This window comes from Cyprinus carpio, chromosome B7 (genome assembly GCF_018340385.1).
Source record: "Cyprinus carpio isolate SPL01 chromosome B7, ASM1834038v1, whole genome shotgun sequence".
Taxonomy (NCBI): domain Eukaryota; kingdom Metazoa; phylum Chordata; class Actinopteri; order Cypriniformes; family Cyprinidae; genus Cyprinus; species Cyprinus carpio.
The window spans coordinates 2,808,972-2,826,058 of record NC_056603.1 but is presented as its reverse complement, the minus strand read 5'-3'; the positions used below and the strand labels follow the sequence as shown (position 1 = coordinate 2,826,058).

Sequence of the window (17,087 nt, the reverse complement as noted above, 5' to 3'; positions counted from 1 at the left end):
TTCCTTCCCACAGACTTCCCACTGAGGTGCCTTGATACAGCACTCTGGGAACAGCCTATTCATTCAGAAATTTCTTTCTGTGTCTTACCCTCTCGCTTGAGGGTGTCAATGATGGCCTTCTGGACAGCAGTCAGGTCGGCAGTCTTACCCATGATTGTTGTTTTGAGTAATGAACCAGGCTGGGAGTTTTTAAAAGCCTCAGAAATCTTTTGCAGGTGTTTAGAGTTAATTAGTTGATTCAGATGATTAGGTTAATAGCTCATTTAGAGAACCTTTTCATGATATGCAAATTTTTTGAGATAGGAATTTTGGGTTTTCATGAGCTGTATGCCAAAATCATCAGTATTAAAACAATAAAAGATGTATGTGTGCAATGAATCTAAAATATATGAAAGTTTAATTTTTATCATTACATTATGGAAAATAATGAACTTTTTCACATTATGCTAATTTTTTGAGAAGGACCTGTAAATTGAACCATCTCTTTATGTTTTTCTAAATCCCAAACAGAGTCCAGACATCAGAAAAGTATCCATCTATGAATGTGTTTAATGAGTTTTTGGGAGACATCATTTTGTAGACTTTCTGTGATTTACAATGCACAAACCATAAGCCACAATATCTGCAGAATGGAAAAGGGTTAACCATTCTCAAAACATAAAATATAAATTTTATTTCAATTTTCGTTTTTGTGTTTCAGAGGAAAAATCTATGTTAAGTCATCTCTCCGTTACGGACCGTTCTGAAAGCAGAATTCATACAAACGCATATAAAATGCTTTAAAAACTCCAACAGAGATGTCTAGAGGGCATTTAATAGGTCTGCCCCCCACGTAAGATTTTTCTAGTTACTAGTAGGGATTAATATCAAATTCTTCATTCAACCCAAAAGGTGACAACGTATTTAAAGTATAAATTGTAAAAGTATGAATTGTAAAAGTTTTCTCAAATGTAAAACTTACCAATATGCATGAAATAAACCCCCAAAAACGATAAAATTTAAAACACTAAAATACAGTCCCACCCAATCAAAATCCTATGCTATAGGACAGTGGTTCCCAATCTTGGTCCTGGAGAACCCCCACCACAGCAAATTTAAGATGTCTCCCTATTCAAAAACACCTGATTCAACTCATCAGCTCATTAGTGAAGTCTCCAAGACCTCGAATGTGTGTGTCAGATAAGAGAGACACCAAAAACGTGCAGTGTTGGGGGTTCTCCAGGACCAGGATTGCGAACCACTGCTATAGGACTACGTTCAACTCCCGTCCTAATGTTACTCTGATATTCAGTAATGTGGGTGCATAATGAACTAGAAGTTTTACCAACGTAAGCGAGACCACACGGACAACGAATAAGGTAAATCACATGTGTAGATGAACAAGTAACTGTTCCATGTATCAGTATATTACGACCAGTGTGTGGATGGCTGAAAGATTTACATTTATTCCAACTCACCACAGTTGTTTGATGGACTTGTAAAAAATGGAGCGAAGGAGAAAAGCAAGAAGTGGTATAAAATGCAAATGGGTATGCTACTGACAGTCTAACAGGCTAACGGAAAGCTAACATGCAGTCCTTAAAGCCGAAAGATGTCAAATTAGTTGGGTAGATAAAATCAGAAATATGGTGAGAATTAAATTGTACTTTGGCAGTTTAAACAACAGTAAGATAGAGTATTAGTAAGATAGATTCCAGCAGAAAAACAAAGCTACACGGAGCTACAAACGCAAACCACTCAGCAGCACTGCGAACAGTAAACAAGAGACAGGGACAGCTCCAACATGTTGACGTTCTAACATTTCAAAGTTTATGGTTATAATGCCGCTTAGTGGCAGCAAATACACATTTCTAATGTTGCTGCATTAGTAAAAGTATTATTTTGTCGGAGATTGTTACATTTATCTATGTTTATCTACTGTCTGTAAATGAGTGCCATTGATTGTGTGACTCTTTGTAGAGATGGTCAGAGGTTCTTCTGACCATCTCTGCTGTTTGGATCATCAGGTTTAGTTCATGAGGCTCCAGTGCTGACATTTAATTTGTAATAATTTATTAAATTAAAAAAGAATGCCAAATGTCAAAATGTTTTTACTAGTGGTGTCAGACTTTTGTTTTATTTTATCATTTTTAATGGGTGTATATTTTATAACTTATAATTTTATTTTATTTATTTTTTTCCAATTTTGTGCTTGTGTTCCACTTTATCATGCAGTTATGCCTTAGTTTTAACAGAATGCACTGCAAAAAGAAAAAAAGCCTGTTTACAGTGAATAATGAATGCATTGTCATATGTGTGCTTCATGTTTTTTAGCACCAGATGGCAGCACCATGATTTACTTTCTGAGTTGTTGTTCATTGACTCATTAAACCACTAATTGAGGTAATAATTCAGGCTACTATTAATAGACAGTATGCTGCTGTTTGTTGTTGTTTGATTACAAAATTTTCTAGATTAAATTATAAATTATATTTTATTATATACAGGATACAAAGACCAGTGAATATTCTGGTAAGCAACTTAGATATGAATAAGTAAAATAAAATGTAGGTAAAAAACAAAACAAAATGAAGATAAGACGAAGTAATAAAAAACAACAGTGAGTGAGGCAGTGAGTATTCAAACATACAGAGAACTATTAACTATGATTTGTCAGTACTTTTTTTGATATTTAAGTGCATTTAGAAAAGTAAATACTTTTGTACTTTCACTCAAAAAATGATCAATTACTTTTATATTATATTAGGTATTTTTCTGTACTTCAGTTCAGGTACACTTAAAAATAAAATAAATAGAAATAGATTATTATAATTTTATAAGAAAATACTTTTTTTTTCTTAGCACTTTTCACAAAACATTGTTTGAAAGCAGCTTCAAAAAATTAAGTTTGTACATTTCGGAGTAGTTTATCAGTGACTATGGCAAGGTGATGTACAGCATATGGCAGAAATGTAACGTAAAAATCATGCAGTTAGTTAATGGCATGTATCCAAACAGAAGCAGTGAACACTGTTAACAGAAATTATTGTATGTTGTGACAAAATTATAGTAATGTAAGAAAAATTTGGTAGTTTTGTATATTGGTTCAGGGTTGGCATCATCTGAGGTCCTCTGAGGGGTTGGCATCATCTCTTCTCAGGTGTTCAGTCATCTCAGATCTTCATAAGAGTTGGATCCAGACTGAAGCTGTGCAATCTCTAGTTACCTCGGGATGCCCATCCCATGGCAGAAACAGAAACGCAGATAGAGAATAATTAGCACAGCTGCTGTTCAAAACTTTTTGAGCAATAAATAATTATGCACATTTGATCAGAAATAACAGGTTATGAGTTACATTATGTGAGTGTTTGGCTAAAGCAATGTGTTTTTAATCTAGATTAAGTGTCTGAACCCTGAACACTATCAGGAAGGCTTTTCCAGAGTTTAGGAGACAAATATGAAAATGTGCTACCTCCTTTAGTGGACATTGATATCCTAGGTACTACAGATTTCCCAAATTTAAGGAGCGTGATGGATTGCAGTGTGATAGAAGACTAAGTACGCAGGAGCTAAACCATTAAGGGCCTTACAAATAAGTAGCAATATTTTGTAACTGATATAGAACTTAATAGGTAGCCAGTGTAGAAATTGTAAAATTGGGGTAATATGATCATATTTTCATGACCTGGTAATAGGGGTGTGCAATTATATATTATCTAAAATAATATTGTAATTGTTGTATTTACAATATTCAATCTGAAATTATCAAGTATATTGCAAAAAAAAAAGAAAAAAAAAAAAACACCTATGTGCACTACATGATGTTGGTTAAACTAGTTCACACACTGCTTGATTTAGTCTACTAAAATACATTTAGAATTCCCCTGAATTCAAGATAAAAAATTCCCCAGTGTGACTGTCTTTTATACTTATATCATCTGATAGAGAATATCATACGAAAAGTGCCAATTTTTTTCTCTATATATCAGCACGATTGCAAATGTGATATTGATTTTATTAAACAGCTCAATAAACCAGAAGTTAATATTTAGTGACTTACATTTTGGACACAACAGTCCCTGTTTTTGCTGTATTTCACCAAAAAGTCAATAAAAAAAATAGTTCTAAACAAAAAGTTCTAAACGGCACTGTTTTGCACCTCCGATCAACACACAGCGGTGTTTCATTACTGAATTTGAACGAATTGTTGAATGAATGACTCAATGACTTTCTCATGCAGTTACTTGCCACCACCTATTGATGATTTAAATTTTATACTTAAAGTATATATTTCCTCTCTCTTTTTCAAAATAATTTCAAATATCAGTATTCAACATTTTGTTTTTGAAACATCAAAATATTATTCATTTCCATTCCTTTCAGTTAAATGTATTCATGTTCTGCATTAAACATTCGGTGTAAATGCATCTAAATGCCACTTCAGATGCAGCTTTTGTGCCACCTCTACACTGCAATGACAAATTTTGTTGATACTGATTTCATTTGATTAGTAACAACTCTATAGTGTCTTACTAGTTAAGTTTCATCAGCATAAAAATGGAAACTAATCCCATATTTTCTAATATTACGCAGGGCAAGATGTATATTGAAAATAGCAGAGGGCCTAAGACAGATACTTGCAGCACTCCGTACTTTACTGGCGTTAATTGATGTGATTCTTAGTTTAAATAAATAAAGTGGTAACAGTCGGACAGGTAGGATCTAAACCATCTTAAATCTGTCCTTGAATATCCGTTTAGTTTTGTAATCCATCTATGAGTATGTCATGATCTATACTGTCGTCCACAGCACTAAGATCAATTAAAACTAGTCAAGTCAAGTCAAGTCACCTTTATTTATTTAGCGCTTTAAACAAAACAGATTGTCAAAGTAACTGAACAACATTAATTAGGAAAACAGTGTGTCAATAATGCAAAATGACAGTTAAAGGCAGTTCATCAATGAATTCAGTGATGTCATCATGCAGCTCAGTTCAGTTTAAAAAGTATCTGTGCAATCATTTGCAATCAAGTCAATGATATCGCTGTAAATGAAGTGTCCCCAACTAAGCAAGCCAGAGGCGACAGCGGCAAGGAACCAAAACTGCCTTCTGTAAACCATGCAGATGAATCACCATTAACCACACAAGCACATGTTTATGTTTCAATGCTCAGACGTCGTCTGACCAGCACAAATACAACAAGTGTTATTATAGCACAGACCACAGCAATGGAAAATTACTGCTTCACTGCATCATCCTTGAAATGGAGACATTCTGAGTGAACGAGAAACCTAAAACTATATATTTTTATACATTTTTTTTTTTTGTAAATTAAAATAAAATAAAAATAAATGACTAATCATTGAATGAATCGATATGAGTAAATAAATGATTAAAATTATTATATGATTAAGTGGAAAAATAAAAGTAATTAATGATAAATCCTATGTGAATGAAGAGTAAATGAATATTAAAGTTATAAGCAAAACCTGACAAATTGTTGTATTCTACTTTGAGATCTTTCAAATGATATATGGCACATTACTATCTGATCTGAGTGATGTTTTTGCCATATGATTTTTGTACTATGTACTGTAATGTATTATAAATTATGAAAACACGCTTTTCTTATTTATCAGCATATAACTCAGTACTTAAATTGACTACATGCAATGTAAAGTTCATACTCTTAGCTTTCATATGACCCCTACAGTATTTGGTGTTGATCAAGTGCTTGTTAAGAATGGCAGTAAAAAGCTGAGTTTCTAAGCTTTAAAATGAGACATATTGTGTGTTATTCCTTTTAGTGGTTGCTTAATAATTAGATTATGAATATTTTTGTGGTGGGGGGGGTGTGTACACTTTAGGCTTAAAGGGTTAATAGTTAATAGGCTTAAAGGTAGTTGCTAAATTTAGGTATGGGGTAGGATTAACTGATCTAGGATTTTCTATGCAAGTAAAATGCATTCTAGTCAATAGTGAGAATTCTTCTTTATCCACCTTATTTTTCCTGGACATTCGTAAACTTTATGTGCAAGGCTTCTGGTCTCTTCCACGTCCAGCTATTTTCCAGCTAGTTTTGCTGCTTGATATTGCAAACTGGTGTGTCTTACCATATTATTTTAGTGTATTGTTTTGTAGTGCAAACATTTTTACCATTAACTGCACTTTGTTTACTGCATTTTGCTGCTCTTTAGCCATATGGAGTGCTTTTGATCCAGTTTCTCTTCAGTCTCTCAAAGAAATTATCGACCATTTGAAACCTTCTTTCTGCTCTCATGATGTTCTCCCTCCACGTATTAAAAATTTTTTTTTTGACCCAGTTGGACCTAGTTTGGTGTCTTTTCTGAATAAATGTTCAGTTTCAGGGACTATACCTTATAGCTTCAAAGAAGCTACTGTGACACCTCTTCTTAAGAAACCGTCTCTTAATGCTAGTAATTTTTATAATTTTCGACCTATCTCAAATCTTCCGTTTATTACTAAAGTACTGGAATTCAGCTACAGCCTTTCCTTACTGCAAATCATATTTTTGAAACTTTCCAGTCTGGTTTTAAGCCTCTGCATAGCACAGAGTCTGCTTTATTACGGGTCCTTAATGATACTTTGTTAGCGACTGACTCTGGTGACTCTGTTATACTAATTCTGTTAGACTTAACCTCGGCTTTTGATACAGTTGATCATAAAATTATTTTATCTCGACTAGAATATTTTGTGGGCATCCAGGGAAATGTTCTTAGCTGGTTCAAATCATATTTAACAAACAGAAGTTTCTCTGTCAGATTAGGTAATTTTTCTTCGTTGCCTGCTAAACTTTCCTATGGAGTGCCACAGGGTTCTATTCTCGCACCCATTCTTTTTTTCTTTGTATTTACTTCCTTTGGGCTCTATTTTCAGAAAGCATGGTGTATCATTTCACTGCTTTGCAGATGATACCAAAATGTATCTACCTTTGAAACAAAATAAACATGCTGCACTAGAATCTCTTTTTGCATGCCTGGATGAAGTGAAAACGAGGTTCTCTCAAAAATTTTATTTCTGAGTGAATCAAAAACCGAGGTTATAGTCTTTGGCCCCAGTGAAAATTCAGGGAGCAGATGTATCGACCTGGACTACCTTGCTCCTTTTGCTTCTTCCTGCATTAAGAACCTAGGTGTTTTAAGGGATCAGAGTCTCAAATTTGATAAACAAATAATGGCAGTTATAAGTTCCTGTTTTTTTCAGGTACGCCTTCTCTCCAAAATTAAATATTTTCTCTCTGTGAAAACTTTAGAGATTGCTATCCATGCGCTCATTACATCTCGCTTGGACTGCTGCAACTCTCTTTATCTTGGCATTTCTAAATCTTCCATCGCTCGTCTCCAATTAGTACAAAACGTTGCTGCTAAATTCCTCAAAGGACAACGTAAATTTGATCACATTACTCCAATTTTGAAATTGTTGCATTGTTTACCTGTGCATCTTAGAATTGAGTTAAAAATTATTCTCTATGTTTTTAAATCTATAAATAATCTGGCACCGAGCTATCTATCTGATCAACTTTATCCATACAATCCTACACTAAATCTGAGTTCTGGTGATCAAAGACTTCTCTTTGTCCACAAATCACGGTTAAAGCATAGAGGGGATAGAGCCTTTGTATTTGCTGGCCCTAAGCTGTGGAACAGCCTTCCAGCCTAATCAGATCAGCACAGTCTTTAAATGTTTTCAAATCATCTCTTAAACCCTATTTCTTTTCTTTGGCTTTTAATGAATAGTGAGTTTATGGCATGAATCTGTCGGTTGTCATGTGTTCTATGTCTTTGTTTGTTCAGCACTTTAGTCAGCCGTGCTAGCGGTTTTTAAATGTGCTACATAAAACAAACTTGAAATTTGACTTTGTTATTCTTCTCGTTATTTCCCTACAGCGGTTAATGAACCAGAAGTCTCGCACATTCACAGAAAATGGCTTACTTCCACGTTAAAAAATAAGGTACATAAAGTGTTACCAAAATATTTAGGTATTTGTCGTGGAAAAAAAGAGGAAAAGTGATAAGTTTTTATTAATAGAAATAGCAAATCTCGGCATTGAATTGCACAACGCTGTGCTCGCATGTTAACCTGAGTCAGTTCAGTCTTCTAATCGATTGCACAGCATATCAATCATAGATTAAATAAAAAAAATTGCTGTACTTAATAGATTTAAGCTAAATTTTTGCCTATATTTATATTCCATCATTATTTTATAATTTACCATGCATTGACTGTATTAATTACATGTGATGGTGTTGAACATCTATCATTTATTATGAATGCTTTTTGCTTAAAGATTCATTAATGTTTGGACAAGTTATAGCTTGTATCAGAGTCTAGTGTTTCATTGGATCTAACTCCTCACATGGCGTCTCTTGTGTGTTTTCTTGTGTTTTCTGCTGCTGGAAGATCTTCCCGTCAGGTTGGACGCTCCATTTTATGCTGGATGTGATTTCCATGTCCTGATCCGAGAGGATCTCCTTCATCTAAAGACCAGATTACATCAGTCATGAGTGTTATATGTTAATTCGAATAAAATAAATTTTTGAAAAAAAGAATTGTCATTGTCAATTGTCATACTTTTTAAATTAATCTAATTTTTGTTCTGTTTTTCAGTACAACTAAAATATAAACATTCTTAGATCAACAAATATTCAAATGACAGAAGATAAGAAGCAAATGTACCAAAATGTTTTTGTTTGTTTGTTTGTTTGTTGCTTAAAACAAGGAAAAAATCTCTTTCTGTGGAAAGCTAGGTTCAGTTCAAAGGAAAGCTAGCTGATTTTTCTGAGCCCATTGGGAGATTTTTTTTTTCTTTCATTCTAGTTTTATACAAAAAAATATATTTTCATATGTTGTCATATTGCTTAGAAACATGCAAACATACAAGTGACACAAACACACAACACACTTTTTTTATTGACTGATCACATCTAAATTTTTCAATTGGCCTAACTTAATTTGTGTGAATTATTGATCACATCTATACGTTTCAATTGGCCAAATTGAATTATTGTAAATTTGATTTTATAAATTCAATTAGGGCAATTGAAAAATTTACATGTAACCAGTCACTAGAAAATTTTGAGTTGGAGAGGTTAAAATTTTTTACAGTGCACAATTAACTAAAATTAAAATAGAAACAGGAAAAATGAAAATAAAAACCAATTCAGAACAGTCTAAAATTACTATTATGCATATTAAACTACAATAGCATATTAATGATATTAAAATAACGTGCAGAATCATCTCGCCTTCTTCTCTATGGCCTCCATCACTGCAGATTCGTCCAGATCTCCGTCTGATTTGATTGTGAATCTCACACGTTGTATTTTTTTCCTGTTTTCGCTGCAGTAGAAAGGCAGTGGAGTCGAGCAGGAGTCATCAGCCATCAGTCCTTCAGTACTGGCTTTCACACAATCCTTGATTCCGTTCACATCAGGCTGCCCAGACTCCCATTTCACAGAGGACAACAATACACTGCTATTATCTGACCATAGCCATGGGTTAAATGGGATCTTGTACAGGCCGATCCAATTATCAGTGTGGCCCTCGACATAAAGTATGTTTGCGAGGAACGTGTTCTCTGTATCGTTTGTAATGGTGGCCAGGTCTACGTAGTGTGTTCTGCAGTGAATTTGAGCATCATGCCAGTTCATTTCCATTTCAATGAACTTAAACTTGTTCTGAAGTGTGTCCTGTGTGTCTGTAAGGAGTAGATTGGACAGAGAAACATTCTTGAAAATGTGAAGTGCCATACAAAATTAACTAAGTATATACATTTGTTCATAGAAAATATGGACAAACTTATACTCAAAAAATGGCTTGGAAAAGTGATTTTATAAAGGCAGAGCTATTTGCTCACTTTTTGAATGCAACATACATTTGACATGCTGCTGTCTACACATTTCATAGTTTTAGGATCGACAGTGTTATTTAAATGATGGATTGAATCCGAAACTGTGATGATTGATACAGATGAACATAACATAAGAAAGAAAAAAAATAGTTCTGTGATTTAAGTCTGGAGTGTAAATACAAACCAGTAGATCTGTGTGTGTGTTACTCTGTATGATAATTGCACTGTTTATATACAGTAGGTAGACAACCAAAATGAGTAATACTGCCGCGCGTACCGGCGCCGCAGGGCTGCGGCGTTACCTGCAAGTCAGTCGCGTGTTAAATTCATTCGCTAAACTACCACCAGGTGGCGCAAAGGGACATATTGCGAACTGAATGTAATTGTAAAATGAGATAAAAAGAGGAAGTAAAACAACAATAACATTATGATATAACATTGTAACATCTTTAAAAACCATTAAAAAATGTACAGTGAGTTAATTTCAAAATGTAGGATAGTCTTAGGCTACAGTCTACTCATCAAAAATTTAAAGAAAGACCTTTACACAAAGGATCTTATGCATGCTATTGTTATAAAACAGTCATTAAATATAAGGCCTATAGATACGGATAAAAAGCTAAATGTTTTCATTTCGGTTTATTCTTGGTTTAAAAAAAAAATCCTTCAGGTTCCATTTGCAGATCGAAATGAGAACGGTCCAGCATTTAGCAATGATTATTATTAATTCTGTTATTATACTTGATTTTTCAAACTGCTAACACTTTGCATTTTTGAATTATGCCTTTACTGTGTGACCAAAAATTGAGTATTTTCTGTTTCAGCTGTTTGATCGCGCTGGTGCCTCGCGCACATTCATTGGAAAAAGTGCAGCTGTTCACCGTGCCATCCGGCACGAGCAGCGGTCCACTTTGGCATATTTTTGCTAATTATGATTTTTTTTTGTTGTTGATACTGAAACACGCGTGAACTACAAAGCCTATTTTTCCTAATGAATAATAGTTAAGCTTGAAATAGGCAACATCATGAATACGGAAACGTTTGGATTTCTCCCGAATGAGAGAGCCCAACCTTACCTTATGGTTCGCTTTAAATTATTATTCATTTATTTTTTTGATTGTTTATAGCTAAGCCTATATTATTATATACTGCAATTTTATTTATCCATTAGAATTATATATTTTAAATTCTTGTTCTGTTCTGATAAATTTGTTAAATTTAAAGGATTTGTTGTAAAGTGAAGGGAACTAAAAATATCCTGTTGGCACATTATAATATTATTAGGCCAGCCGTTATTATTTCTGAATGTAATAAAATGCGACTTATACATGACTTATAAATTTTTTTCCTCTCACAAACGTAATTTATTTTTTAGCCTGTTTTTAAAAAAAATATATAATAATAAATAAAAAAAAAACATGCAGCAAACGAAAATAGGCGATTAATCAGTTAAAATTTGTTACTGTGGGTTAACAGTAATTAGAATTATTATATACTTAGGAACAGAGTCTGGGCCTAATCTAGGTGTCACGGAACACTCGACAACGCCTCCTCCTGGTTTCACCAGATCCCTCTCTCCTGCGTATTAGGACTGCTTTTCCTATTACCCACCTCTGCTCTCAGCTCCCCTTTATCTGGACTGCTCTGCTGATCGTCCATTTGTGAAGTCTTGATTTACCCAAACTCTGCCTCTAGCTTGTTTCTCGTGTTTGTTCTTGTGATTTTGACTTGGACTCTGATCTCGTTTGTGAACCTAAGCTGCCAGCCCTTTGACCCATGCCTGTTTGAGTTACGATTCTTGGATTGCCCTTACCTGAGTGCTGTTTTGAGTAATTTATACTGGCCTTGCCTAGTGTCCTTGAGTTCTATGACTGTCTATCTCTGCTGGCTTACCTGTGTTAATAAAATATTGCGGATGGTTCCGACCGCCTCAGCCTCTTCGTCACAGAAGACTTCACCAAAACAGGATCCAGCAGATTTCCATCGACTGGCCTCTGAGGTATCCTTTCAAGCTAATGTGCTGGCCACCCATCAGCAACAGCTGGTCAAATTAACAGCTCTTACCGAGGAGCTCGTGAGATCTGTCCGAGCCCTATCCTCGCCGAGCATGGCTGAGAATCAAGCTCCGAATCCAGCTGCACCTGCTCCCGTTCCACCTGCCATGAGTAACAATTCAAACCAGCCTAAATTATCCCTTCCCAAGAAATTTGATGGCTCACCTTCTGCCTGTAAGGGATTTTTGTTGCAGTGCAGCTTGTATTTTGACCAGCAGACACAGTCCTACTCCACTGATGAGAGCTGCGTTTCCTTCATATGCTCCCTACTCACCGGCCGGGCTTTGGAATGGGCTACTGCACTCTTGTATGGAGGTCAGCTCTCTTTCCCCTCTTATGATGAGTTTTTAACCCAATTCAGAGAGGTGTTTGAACATTCAGCGGGAGGAAAGGATCCAGGAGAACTACTGCTCACGTTACGCCAGGGTAATTCTACCGCAGCGGACTACACACTCTCTTTTCGGAACCTCGCAGCTCAAGCTGGATGGGAGGAGGAACTGCTTAAGCTCCTGTACCGCAAGGGACTCAACCCGGACCTCCACGGAGAGCTGGCGTGCCGCGACGACGGTAAATCCTTGAATCAAATAATGGAGCTCGACAACTTGATTCGCTCCCGACGCACACCTCTCAGGTCCAGTTTCTTTGAGTGTTCTTCCCCCAGCACGGAGTCGGAGCCCATGCAGATTGGTTACACACGCCTCTCTACGGCGGAGCGGGAGAGGAGACGCCGTAATCATCTCTGCATGTATTGCGGAGAGGCGGGACATCTGAGGGCTACCTGTCCGGTTAATCCAGCACTCAGGAATTCTGCTGCGGTGAGTTCTAATCACTCTTCTAAAGTTTAACGGACAAACTTTAAACGTAAAAGCCTTGATTGATTCTGGAGCTGCTGGAAATTTTATCGACCTTGCATTTGCCAAAACTCATCATGTTTCTCTCCTCGCATGTGAGTCTGGTGTGACCGTGGAAGCGCTGGATGGACGGCCCCTGGGGTCTGGAGAGGTGCAATACTCCACGCAACCCCTCACGCTCAGCTTCGGGACACAGCATTCTGAAACTATCCAATTCTTCACGATTCACTCGCCTGGGCATCCAATAATCTTGGGGCTTCCATGGCTAGAGAGACATAACCCCCAGATTTCCTGGTCAGATGGGAGAATATCCCGGTGGTCCGCATTCTGTCAGATCAACTGTATGGCTGCTGTCCAAGGTTCTGAACTCCACAGTGCTTACCTCAAGGGAGTGGATTTTCAGAGAATTCCCCACGAATACCACGATCTAGCTCTGGCTTTCAGCGAAACCAAAGCCTCTCATCTTCCGGCTCACCGTGCTGGTGACTGTGCCATTGAGCTTTTGCCTGAGGCTGTACCTCCACGCGGAAGAGTTTACCTGCTGTCACAACCTGAAACAGAAGCCATGAGTGCGTACATTGACGAACAGCTGGCTAAAGGTTTTATTACTACCTCTACATCTCCGGCTTCCGCCAGATTCTTTTTCGTTAAGAAGAAGGATGGGGGTCTTCGGCCGTGCATCGACTATCATGGTCTTAATGAAGTGACAGAGAAATACCGCTATCCTCTCCCGTTAGTCCCAGCAGTCCTGGAGATGCTCCGTACTGCCCGCTACTTTACCAAGCTGGACTTAAGGAACGCATACAACCTGATTCGCATACGGAGTGGTGACGAGTGGAAAACTGCGTTTTCTACTACATCCGGGCACTACGAATATCGGGTAATGCCTTTCGGCCTGTCAAACAGTCCTTCCGTTTTTCAAGCCTTTGTAAATGAAATTTTCCGGGACATGTTACATCAGATAGTTATTGTCTACATTGATGACATTTTGATTTATTCTGATTCCCTTGAGGAGCATGTCCAAGATGTTCGTGCGGTCCTCAAGCGCCTGATTGATAACCAGCTCTATGCCAAGCTCTCCAAGTGCGAGTTCCACCAGACACATATCTCCTTTCTGGGCTATATTATCAGTGCAGACGGAGTTCTGATGGATGACAGCAAGGTCAAAGCCGTGGTGAAGTGGCCCCAACCTTCCTCTGTTAAGGAGCTGCAACGCTTTTTGGGCTTCGCCAACTTTTACCGCAGATTCATCTGCAACTTCAGTGTAATTGCATCTCCCCTCACATCTCTGCTTCTAGGAGGGGGTAAATATTTTAAGTGGACAACGGATTGTGCTGCGGCCTTTGCTCAGCTCAAGGAGAAATTCACTTCTACTCCTATTCTCCATCACCCGGATCCTGAGAGGGAGTTTATCATTGAAGTGGATGCATCTAACACAGGAGTGGGGGCTGTGCTGTCTCAGCGGTATGGTAACCCTGCGAAAATGTTCCCGTGTGCCTTCTACTCTTGCAAGCTCAACTTTGCAGAACGCAATTATGACGTGGGTGATCGAGTACTCCTGGCCATGAAGACCGCCTTTGAGGAGTGGAGGCACTGGCTGGAGGGAGCTCGTCAGCCTTTTACTGTGCTCACTGATCACAGGAATCTGGAGTACATCAGGTCAGCTAAGCGTCTGAATGCTTGCCAGGCTCGCTGGTCTCTGTTCTTTTCAAGATTCGATTTTAAGATCACCTACAGGCCGGGCTCCCAGAACGGCAAAGCGGACGCCCTGTCCCAACAGTTTGACGGTCCCAGTAAAGAATCTAAGCCTGAACCCATTATTCCCTCTGCACTAATCGTGGCTCCTGTCCAGTGGGACATCATCTCTGAGATCACGGCGTCTCTAAGTAATCATCCCGCACCACCAGAATGTCCCGCTGACCGTCTCTTTGTTCCGTCCGGGCTCCGCCACCGTGTGCTTCAGTGGGTTCACTGCACCCCTAGCGCAGGTCATCCTGGTATCGCGGCCACCATACAGTTGGTTTCCAATCGCTTTTGGTGGGCTTCACTCCAGTCTGATGTCATCAAGTTTATTCATCAATGCTCCGTTTGTAACACTGTGAAATCCTCCCATCTCAAACCCGCTGGATTATTACAACCTCTGCCAGTACCACAGGGTCCCTGGTCGCACATCGCAGTGGATTTTGTTACGGATCTGCCTCCATCCCAGGGATTTACGACTATCCTCTCCGTGGTGGACTGCTTCTCTAAGTCCTGCCATTTTATACCCCTGACTGGCCTGCCCACGGCCTTACAGACAGCCGAGGCTCTTCTCAACCAAGTGTTCCGTCTCTTTGGTCTGCCCTAAGACATTGTCACTGACCGCGGGTCCCAGTTTACCTCCCGTGTCTTGAAAGAGTTGTGTTCCAAACTCAATATCAATGTCAGTTTAACTTCTGGTTACCATCCCCAGGCCAATGGGCAGGCTGAACGTCTAAACCAGGATTTGATTCGATTTCTAAGAACTTACTGCCACCAGAATCAGCAGGACTGGAGTCGCTTTCTGGCCTGGGCGGAGTATGCCCAGAATTCCCTGTTAAAGCCTGCCACTGGTCTAATGCCTTTTCAATGTGTTTTAGGTTTCCAGCCTCCCCTCTTCCCGTGGGCCGGGGAGCCATCCGACCTCCCAGCACTAGATGCATGGCTCCGGCGCAGCGAGGCCACATGGGATGCTGCTCATATTCACTTGCAGCGCGCCATTCGCCGTTACCAGCATCAGGCAGATCGGAGGAGGTGTGGGGGTCCCAGGTACCGACCCGGCCAGTGGGTGTGGCTCTCTGCATGAGATCTCCGTCTCAAGCTCCCGAGCAGGAAACTATCTCCTCGTTTCGTCGGGCCATTTAAGATTCTGCGTCAGATAACACAAGTTTCTTTTCGTTTGGCACTCCCTGCTCACTACAAGATCTCACCCACATTTCATGTGTCCCTTTTCAGACCCGCTGTCGCCCCCAGGAGAGAGAGGAGCCGGGAGGAGGTTGCTCCTGTGCAGACTCCCCCCATTGAGGTAGACGGCGCGGAGGCTTTCCGGGTGCGAGAGGTCCTGGACTCCAGACGTCACGGTGGGGCGTTGCAGTACCTTATCGACTGGGAGGGGTACAGTCCCCAGGAGCGTTCCTGGGTCAGGTCTCAGGACATCCTGGGTCAGGTCTCAGGACATCCTGGATCCCACATTAACTGCTGCTTTTCACCGAGACCACCCAGATCGACCTGCTCCAAGACCCCGTGGTAGACCCCGCCGTCGGCCAGGTCCTCCCTCCCGGAGCCGCAAACAGATCCCTCCCCCCTGTCACGGAACGCTAGACAACGCCTCCTCCTGGTTTCACCAGATCCCTCTCTCCTGCGTATTAGGACCGCTTTTCCTATTACCCACCTCTGCTCATTATCTCCTGATTAATCTCCTTATCATTGCATGTTTATCACCTGTGTACCCTCAGCTCCCCTTTATCTGGACTGCTCTGCTGATCGTTCATTTGTGAAGTCTTGATTTACCCAAACTCTGCCTCTAGCTTGTTTCTCGTGTTTGTTCTTGTGATTTTGACTTACTCTGATCTCGTTTTTGAACCTAAGCTGCCAGCCCTTGACCCATGCCTGCTTTATTAACTACTATTCTATTACCCCCACCACCTTACTGCTGTTTTGAGTAATTTATACTGGCCTTGCCTAGTGTCCTTGACTTCTATGACTGTCTATCTCTGCTGGCTTACCTGTGTTAATAAAATACTGCGGATGGATCCGACCGCCTCAGCCTCTTCGTCACACTAGATTATCCAGGTTTTTTTTTTCTTCTTCTTCTTTTTTTTTTCATTGGATCTGAAAATGACTTTGTGCAGCACATTAACTTTGCACGCTCAACCTGCCTCGCGCGTTGCTCAGCTGTGGACGATTTCAAAATGTTTGATATAAAGGTTTATGTCCCATTTTATACAGGAATTGTTCATTTTAAAAAGAAAATCGAATTATATTGTTAGTTCTAATTATATTGTTAACACAAGTTCATTTAGACTGTTTAACATGCACTGTGACATTTTACCCTTTTTAACTTATAAACTCCTTGAGATTTTAAAGTCAGTTTAATAGTATTGAAGTTCAAGTAAAAAAAAAAAAAAAGGTTTTAATTGCTTAAATTATTTCTATGAATTAATAATATGTTATCATGTTTATTCTTGTAGAAAATTAGTGTTTATTCTTTAAGAAAATAAGGGAAAAATAAGGGACGATCCAAATATTATTCATATTTGTTTTGCGTTAACCTATTTATGTAGACTTAAATCTACGGCTTTGCTACCGTTCGG

General features: G+C 38.9%; 1 protein-coding gene across 1 annotated transcript in view; it reads right to left on the bottom strand.

Moving 5' to 3' along the window:
- Nucleotides 1–7,930: 7,930 nt before the first annotated feature.
- LOC109073188 (macrophage mannose receptor 1-like) overlaps nt 7,931–17,087 on the bottom strand; it is a 34,904-nt gene continuing 25,747 nt past the window's right edge. Inside the window, exons 3-4 of the mRNA XM_042728881.1 lie at nt 9,247–9,698; nt 7,931–8,478 (exon numbers count right to left, since the gene is read on the bottom strand). Coding sequence (XP_042584815.1) covers nt 8,329–8,478; nt 9,247–9,698 — 602 coding nt within the window. The 3' untranslated portion in view covers nt 7,931–8,328. The remainder of the gene's footprint in view (nt 8,479–9,246; nt 9,699–17,087) is intronic.